Genomic DNA, 8,770 nt, shown 5'->3' on the forward strand with positions numbered 1-8,770 from the left:
TCATACCTTGTAAACATTATTATTATTATTATTATTCAAGACGGTGGTGAGACCAGCGATGTTGTACAGCTTAGAGACAGTGGCACTGAAGAAAAGACAAGAGGCAGAGCTGGAGGTAGCAGAGCTTAAGATGTTGAGGTTCTCTTTGGGAGTGACGAGGATGGACAGGATCAGGAATGAGGACATCAGAGGGACAGCTCATGTTAGATGTTTCGGAGATAAAGTCAGAGGCCAGATTGAGGTGGTTTGGACATGTCCAGAGGAGAGACTGTGAATATATTGGTAGAAGGATGCTGAGGTTGGAGCTGCCAGGCAGGAGGTCTAGAGGAAGACCAAAGAGGAGATTTATGTTTATGTAGTGAGAGATGACATGAAGTTAATTGGTGTGAGTGAAGATGCAGAGGACAGGGTTAGATGGAGGCACATGATTCGCTCTGGCAACCCCTGAAAGGGAACAGCCGAAAGGAAAAGAAGATACCTTGTAAACATTATGCCATATTATCAAAATATTCCCTGAAGCTGACTCATTCCAGTAGTCAGAAAACTGGTGTGCAGGTAAACATTCTGCTTATTAAATCTTTAACTGCTTCTGCTCACTGGGCCTGAAAAGAACTGTTTAGAAAAATCTAATATCAGCTAGTACTAAAAATGGCGGGCTACTACTTAAGAGGCGTTTGAGTTTAAAAATAATTGGTACTTTTTCTTATGGATCCCAATGTAGTTATGGGCAAAGACAAAAGTCCTGCCCACATTCTCTATCTATAACCCCAATGAATTACCACACTCCTACCATTAACCATTAACCGCTTAACCTTAGCATAACCATTGTCAACTGAACAGTATGCTTAAACGTACACATTTCAAGGGTTATAGCTTCCATGTTAGCCATATAGCAACGTAGCTCTAGAAATTGCAATGTTCAACCAACACCTAGTGAAATATAAATAACTATGTGATGGATTGCTATGAATTTTGTACAGACATTCATGGTCCCCAGAGGATGACAACTTACATGTGATTCCCAGGCAATGGCCTTTCAGTATGGAGTTTTGGTTGTTTATCCAGTGTTCCCCAGAGCTTCTGTCTACAATTTAGATGGATTGGATGCTGGATTGGATTAGGGGTAGGTAGGAATGTTATCTCATTTGCATTACTTGTGATAAACTGGTGACTCTTCCTTTCATTCAGTGCATCAAGCAGACCCCATGACCCCAAATACTATTAAGCAGGAACAACAAATTAATGAGTGATGAAGGCAATAAATATAAGTATAACATCCCAGAGAGATTTGCCTGCAGGACAATTTAGCATGAATGAGTAACATGAATACCGCTGTATAAAGCATAAATCACAGATATACTGTAGAGTATACATAAATAGGGATTTCTATGAAGGCTACTACTATCTGTTTCCTGTTTTTTGCCCTTGGTTATGCAAATTCTTGTGGGTAACATGGCAGATTAAGAACACTAAGATCCCAAAAAAACTTAATTCAGTGAGTTGGAGCAAACATTGCTCATTACTGTATGTACTTTTCTGTTACAGTTGGATGTCGGAGTCATATTATTATGAAATGATTACCCAGGAAACGGAAAATAGCACCTGAAATGGAAAGTGGGCAAAGGGGAGAGCGCTGGCACCTACTGAAATGTAGGAGTCTTTTTATAAATCATTTACGTCAGGACATGAGTGTGCAGGTTTAGCCCTTTGTTACATAGCCAATGATTCACTCGCTTTTTTCAACTGCATTCCAGATTGTATTTCCAGTAAAAAAAACTAAGAAAGACATGTGAAAGAGACCTTTATTCAATTTATTTTGGCCAGTAATTGCTTATCTATCACATATTATCGACAATTAATGCAATTTATTCATTTTGCTTTGAGTTTTACAAGACGTTTTTGTACAAGACTTCAGCTTCCTACCTCTACTGCATGTTATTTCCTCTCCAGATATATATGATTTTTTTTTTATATTTTCTGTGTTCTGATGTGCATATTAAGGAAAAAAATATAAATAGATGCTGAAAAGATGAAAAGAAAGTACTCTCCACTTATTTTTTACATTGTCTACTTTTGATACACGTGAGGTATTGTTGGCCCTGTTATCACTTGTGTTTTATGAAACCCTAGACTCTGAACTCTAAACTAAAGCTGGGTCTATGTTGCCTGCATATTCTCTGTACTTGACGATTAAAGCGACACTTCATTTTGAGGACTTTACTCCATTACAAGCACATATATGCTGCATGCATCAAGGGCTTAGCAGACAAAAAGAGCTGCATGTGAGTCAGTGTATGAAAATCCTCTATTATTATCAATTGACACCAATTTGTCTGTTAACTTTGATGTACGGAGATCAATGCTTTGCTTGTCCCTTTCCCCCCCACACTCATAACCACACATGCACACACACTCTGCTGTTGGTGTTAATCAGCCTGTGTGGGAATGTTGGTGCAGAGCAGGCAGGTCTCTGCTGAGCTGTGAAGCAAGTTGCTGCTTGTGTGAGAACACAACACTCCTCCCTCTCCTGCGCTTTGAGGATCATGTTCTCCTGGGCCTCCAGGTCTTTACAGGTAAATGCCGCTGCGCTCGCTATCACTCAACACCATATCTAGGTACATTAAGCGCCCTCTGATGGCTCAATGCGGAGGCCCCGCCTTCAGGAAGTGCCCAAGGGCGTGTTTGTGTGAACCCGATGCCCCTCGCCGCAAAGCAGCACCTGGAAAACCAGTCGTGCTGTTTACAGCGTGACTGGAATCACTTAGTACCTGTTGCGTAGCATTTTGCAGTTCGTGAATGGTTATCGCAGAGAACAGTGTGCACGATGCTTTTTTACACAAGCATCGTGTGACAGGACATGCTAATTGTGAACTAGAAATTTAAGTGGGAGATGTGTCGAGTGCTGTAGTCAATGACCAGCGAGAGCTTTGTGAACAGCCTCGTGATTCATGGCGACTGTTTTTGTTGTCGTGACTCGGCCTGCTGGTTAACACTCAACTGTACCGTGGGTGACGAGACGCTTACATAAACGTGTTACTGTGGACACAGACAAAACACCAACAAGTATGTCAATGGAAAAACAGGCACGGAAAGCAGAAAGTGTAGACAAAATAGCAATTTATTAATAACTTATAATTTCTTTACATTCGTAAGAGAGGAGTGTGGAGGGGGTTGGCAGAGGTCACCAAGATGGCTTCCTCTGGAAAGAGGCCTTCTCTGCGGAGGGAGCAACACAATGCTTTTCTCTCATCTTGACAAATATAAACTGTATTTCACAGAGTTTTCCCTGAAGAGGCGAGGTGAGCAAAGCCTCCTACTTTGTCCACATGTCAGAGACTTTTAACCCTTGTGCACATATCAGGATTACTCACATTAACCTTCAGAGAGGCCATGCTGACTCAAACTTGCATATGCTATCTTTTATGTGGTGCCAAATTAAACACTGCTATGAAAACTGCTCAAGGTTTGGTTGACTTTTTGTGTGCTGTAGAGTTGAGAAAATTGGTGAATTTCTCTGAAGGCTAATGCGCAGTAAAAACCTTCCGGGGCGCAAAAGTAAGGCAAACTACCAAGGTGACTTTGATTTGTGGGAGGGTGGGTGCAAAAACAAGGCCCGTCGGCTGAATTCACACATAAAGCAATTATCAAATATATTACACGTGTACACATTTTTGCACAATTCTTAGAAAGCCTACTTGATTTTTGGCATAATCAACTTCAACATACTGATCAATATGCAGTTTGTTTGATTACATAAAAGTAGAATATGAAACAAAGAGAATCTTCAGTACCCACTTGTTGCAAAGGGTTTATACTAGAACAAGGCTTTTATTGTATTGTCTTTTATATTAAGATATATACATCATGTATAAATGTGTGAAAAGACTCCACAAATGTAAAATCAAGTCCAGTATATAGTGTGCCATTTAAAGCTGGGGTGCTTCAACCCCACACAGGCAAGTCTTCACAGAAGACGAAGGAGACAACGCACCTTGATGTCTTGGGGGAACCAGTGCTATACCCCAAAACAAACATAAAAAAGGGTGTCATTTTTAGATCTGTCCGGTTTGAACAGTCATGTCTCTTTGGCACACCAGCCCAGGAGCTTTGAAGCGTAACGTACAGTATATCTGTCCGACGGATCACTTTAACTTTCCTCAGAAACAATGACAAAAAGAGATAAAAGACCTCAGGAGTCCAACAGTGATATAAGATTGAAGAAAGTATCTGCACTCTCGTCCTCTTTTCTGTCTATGTCTCTTTCACTGTCTTTCCTCATTTAGTCAGCGGCTGCCTCTTGGCCAGACGGCTTTGGCCCTCCAGTAACCACGCTCAGCAGCAGTTGCCTCAAACCAGCTTTATCAATAACGTCAAAAGCCTGGTCCCGCGGCAGGCGACGGAAAAAAGAGAAACTTTTTGCAGCTTTTCCAACAGGAGGCCCATGAAACCTCCAGCAAGGAGAGGGTGGTGTCGGCAGACCTCACGTGGACTCCAGGGGGTCCAGCTGGAAGACGTTGTGGTTAGTCGGGGTGGTGAAGTAGAGCTGCTGGCTCGGCGCCGCAATGCGGTTGTCACACGGGCTCTTGAGGCCCAGCGTGCGCTCAAAGTCCAGGAGCTGGCCCATGAAATTGAAGTTGGGCGAGATGTTGGACTTTTTCATCTTGACGATGTCGTAGGCGTCGTTCATGGACAGGTTGAGCTTCTGCATCAGGTAGGCCACCGTTACTGTCACAGAGCGACTGATGCCGGCCAGGCAGTGGACCAGGACGCCGCACTTCTGACCTCGCGCTTCATCTGGTAGAAAGAGAAAAGGGTGCATATGTTATAGACCACTGTCAGAAGCACACAACAGATTTAGAGAAAAGGCCGCAACTAGCGCTTTTTTCATTCCAGACTAAACATTTTATGACAAATCAATTAAATGTTTAGTCAATAAAATGTCAGAAAGGTCATTTTGCTTGTTTTGTCCAACCAACAGTCCAAAACCCCAAAATATTCATTGTACAATTATATAAAACTAAGAAAAGCAGCAGATCTTCACATTAGAGAAGCTCTAAACAGTGAATGTCTGGCATCTTTGCTTTTGTTAATCAACTAAGTGACTTTTTAAGAAACATTTAAGTTATGAACTGTTTAGAGGCATTATTTGCACATTTCAGACACGCATGTCCTCCTGCAAGTGATGGAAAGTGCAGCCCCTTTCGACACAGACAAAACAAAAACTTGTGATAAACATCTGTGACATTTAAGTCAAGCTGTGTTGGAAGTTGGAGCGGTTCCAGGGAGGGAGAGCAGCGGAAGTTATTATCCTGGCTATCTCCCAAGCATGTCAGTCAACAAACAGGGGCTGCGGCAGTAGCGCACATAAACAGAGCCGACATTCTTTCGTTTTTTGGCCTAGAGTAGCCGGCTGGGAAATTGACTATTACGGTCTATTAAACCATTCTTCCGCTCGCCAGGGTTACTCCGACAATGGTGCCATTTGGGCGTGTAAACGTAGGAGTCATGAGGGCACCCTGTCAAGGCGAACAGGATGTCAACAGGGCCTGTAAATGGCTCCTTTTGTAATGTGGAGGGAGGAAGGAGGGGGGGGGCAATGCCATGTCCTAGATTACTTTCAATGCCACTTCCTTCCTGTTGCGCTCAAATTACCGCCCTCCCCTTGTTCACTCTCCCCATTCTCCTGTTTCAACGTCGCCCTTTGTGCTGCAATTACACAAGCCCAGAGACAAGAGATAGGCCAGGATGTCTTCCATTGAAGTCACATCATTTGTACACAGTGCATTTTGGCCTGCGCACCATTACAGGCAGGCTTGTATTCCTCTGCCTCGACACAATGGCCTTAATCTGCCCACTCTGTGTGTCCCTGCCTGGTTCACTGATAAGATCACAGCCAGGGACACCTCATCTAATCGCAATTGCACAATAAGAACATAAGCACTTCCTGGCAGTGATAAGACATATCACATTAATAAGATTATGCCCCCTACTATCTGGTTCTGCCCCTTCACTTTGTCTGCATATAGGCTATTCAAAACAATCACATAAGGTCTTCAGGCTAGTTCCTGCTTCTCAAATGTCCAATGCCATTGTAAACTCATATATTTGAGTTTTGGATTGTTGGTTAACAAAACAGGCGATTTGAAAAGACACCTTCACCATATCAACATATGACTCAAAAACAATAATTTGCAGTTTAATCAATAATGTAAATAATCATTATTTGCAACCCCAAAAAAGGGAATGTGCATGTAAACAACCCAGAGGTGAGGTTAATAGATTGCAGCAAGAGAAGCTGCAGTGTGTTTTCAGCTCTGCAGGATTACTTACCAATGAAGCCGATGGCCTCGGGGAAGAACTGAGAGAGATTCTGGCTCCAGTGATCCGAGATGGGGATCTGCTTGTACTTAAACTCCCCTGCGTTCTCAAAGAGGTTGGGCAGGTTGGGAGTCACGTTGAGGATGTACTTGATGCCGTACTCCTCCAGCACGTCCAGGTTGGTGGAGTCCTTGGCGCAGCCCAGGTAGAGGTGCGGCAGGATCTCCACCGGGAAGGAGGGCTGCGGGTTGGACAGCGGGCTGCCGTCAGAGTCTGTGGCGCTGCTCGGGTCCCGGTCAATGTCCGACTCGATGTCCGAGGAGTCGGAGCTGATCCGCAGCCCGCCGAGGCCCAGCACCTGGGCGGTGGGGGAGCTGCTGTTAGAGGAGCCGTCCAGGTTGGTTTCGCACAGAGTTGGATACTCGGCCTGGAATTTACTGAAGCCACCTGGAAAAGAATAAAATAACAGAAGCAGAAATTAATACAAGGCCGCTGTATGAGCTTGTTGCACTGCAAAAAATATCCATCTTAACTTGCAATTCGGACTCAATTAGCTGCATGATATTTTTTCTTTCCTGAAAATGTCTGCAAGAGTCAGTCAGTTGTGTTTTTCATAGGAATAAAGTTATTAGCCTATCCATTCAGGACATTTTGGATCATTATTTTAAAGCTGCAAACAAGTGCAACTCGTATTATACAAAATAAGATTTTCACATTCAGTTCCAGCTGAAGCGCCTCCTTCCGCCTCTGCGCAATAATCTGCGGGTGTGAATGAACAGCAGCGGCCGCGGGGCCCTAAAATGTGAATGAACCGCACTCACCCTCCAGATAATAGGCCTTGTAGCCTTCGTCCTTCATCCTCCTCAGCAGTAAACCCAACACAGAGCCCCCGTCCACGTTCTCGTTCCACTCCCGGCTGTACTCGTCGTACAACACGATGGTGTCCGTCTTGCACCGCCGCACGAACCTCTCCCGGTCCTCTCCGTCGGAGAGCAGCGACCGCACGGGCAGGTTGCCCTTCTTGAGCCGGCGGAGCATGAGGCTCGGTATGGCCACGTTGATGGCCGTGTCGACGTGCGACGATTCGTAGAGCTCCTGGGCACGGCAGTCCATCACAAGCAGGCCGTCCCTGCGCGTCTCCAGCTGCTCCCGGAGCCAGCCCACCGTCTTGCTGATCGCCATTACAGAGTCGAGCTGGACGACTGGCTTGAGTTTGTCAAGCATTTATAAGCAGGAGTTAAAAAAAAAAAAAATGATTTGAAGAAGCGAGGTTTGGCTGCAGCGGGAAGGAGGCAAGAAAACCAAAAAAATTGTCTGGGGTTTCTTCTTCAGTCCGCTGCTTGGAGGGGCCTCAGCAACACAAGCGACTGAAATATAAAAAAAAGTCTAAATCAGACAAATAAATTGTCTCTCCAAGTGTCCTTCAATGTCCCGTGCGCTTTGGCATGAGACGGATCAATACAAACGCGGGTCTCCTTCACAGATTTCCCGAGAGCGGGTTGCCTACTCTGGCAGTCATTCATGCATCTGGCCGGAGAGAGACCGTGTTATTTATCAATGAGTCACGCCGGCCCTGACGCTTCCTCTGCTCATGTAACTCCACGGCTCCGAGCGCAACTGCTCTTCCACCTCTATTTTCCTTTTTGGAGATCCAGTGCAGTAGAAAGGTGGGGAAGAGGGGTCTCTCTGGGTGGGAACCGTGCAGGTTATGCTTGTTTATTTCTGCCTGCGGATGCCGCCTGTTGCCCCTCTGTCTGCGGTGTGAATAGACGCGGTGCGGGCTCTAGCTCGTTGTGCTCTCTGCGGCGCCAGGCTGCTGAATGGCTACAAACAGGAGGCGTTTCATTGGATACATTATGTCGGCCGGCCAATCAGAGAAGCCCCAGCAGCGGTCGCCCTGGAAACGGGGGCCGGATGGAGCGGCCCGTGTTGATGAATTGGTAATGAGTTTGTCATTCACAAAAACGGAGAGGAATTTCCGCTCCGGATCAAGTGAGTGCAAACAAACAGAAGAACTGCAGGGGGGGGGTGCACAGCGCGAGACACATTCTGTTGTTACAATATTATAACACCAGATAATAAAATACATTAAATATGTTCATTTTTTCAACTTTTTCTTTGAGATGCCTTATGATCAATGTCTACAGTAATCAAAACAATCAAAATGTAACACTGATTCTGACATGTGAAAACAAAAACAAGTTCCATACTGTACGTGTGACTGATTTCTGGCTCGGAAAACAATGTATGAAGAAGGCCGACCATCATTTAAAAGCTTCAGGTGTGCTTCTAATGACATAACTTCCCCTCGACCTGCAGGCACCCTGCTGATGGAGAAACTCTCTTTTCTCTCACCTCCATCCTGGAAGGTCAGAGGTCAGCCAAACAACAACCGGTGCCAGATCAGTCAGTGCCTTTCAGACCAGACTCTTTGGTTGAAACTGTCTCTCAA

The 8,770-nt window shown here is 44.9% G+C and overlaps 1 protein-coding gene across 1 annotated transcript; it reads right to left on the bottom strand.

The window, feature by feature from the left end:
* Positions 1 to 3,100: 3,100 nt before the first annotated feature.
* On the bottom strand, positions 3,101 to 8,253 carry dusp6 (dual specificity phosphatase 6). Its single transcript, XM_044192808.1, has 3 exons — positions 7,140 to 8,253; positions 6,331 to 6,765; positions 3,101 to 4,794 (listed from the first exon to the last, which is right to left on the bottom strand). The coding sequence occupies exons 1-3, from the start codon at positions 7,540 to 7,542 to the stop codon at positions 4,481 to 4,483; spliced, it is 1,152 nt and encodes a 383-aa protein (XP_044048743.1). The 5' UTR covers positions 7,543 to 8,253; the 3' UTR covers positions 3,101 to 4,480.
* Between the last annotated feature and the right edge of the window lie 517 nt (positions 8,254 to 8,770).

Source organism: Siniperca chuatsi, linkage group LG4 (genome assembly GCF_020085105.1).
Source record: "Siniperca chuatsi isolate FFG_IHB_CAS linkage group LG4, ASM2008510v1, whole genome shotgun sequence".
Classification (NCBI taxonomy): Eukaryota; Metazoa; Chordata; class Actinopteri; order Centrarchiformes; family Sinipercidae; genus Siniperca; species Siniperca chuatsi.

Excerpts from the sequence above, each read along its gene's own strand:
- dusp6 (XM_044192808.1), bottom strand. The coding sequence starts at position 7,542 with ATGCTTGACAAACTCAAGCCAGTCGTCCAGCTCGACTCTGTAATGGCG. Across the intron at positions 6,766-7,139 it reads CAAGGCCTATTATCTGGAGG|GTGGCTTCAGTAAATTCCAG; the intron begins GTGAGTGCGGTT and ends ATTCTTTTCCAG. Across the intron at positions 4,795-6,330 it reads CGAGGCCATCGGCTTCATTG|ATGAAGCGCGAGGTCAGAAG; the intron begins GTAAGTAATCCT and ends TCTTTCTACCAG.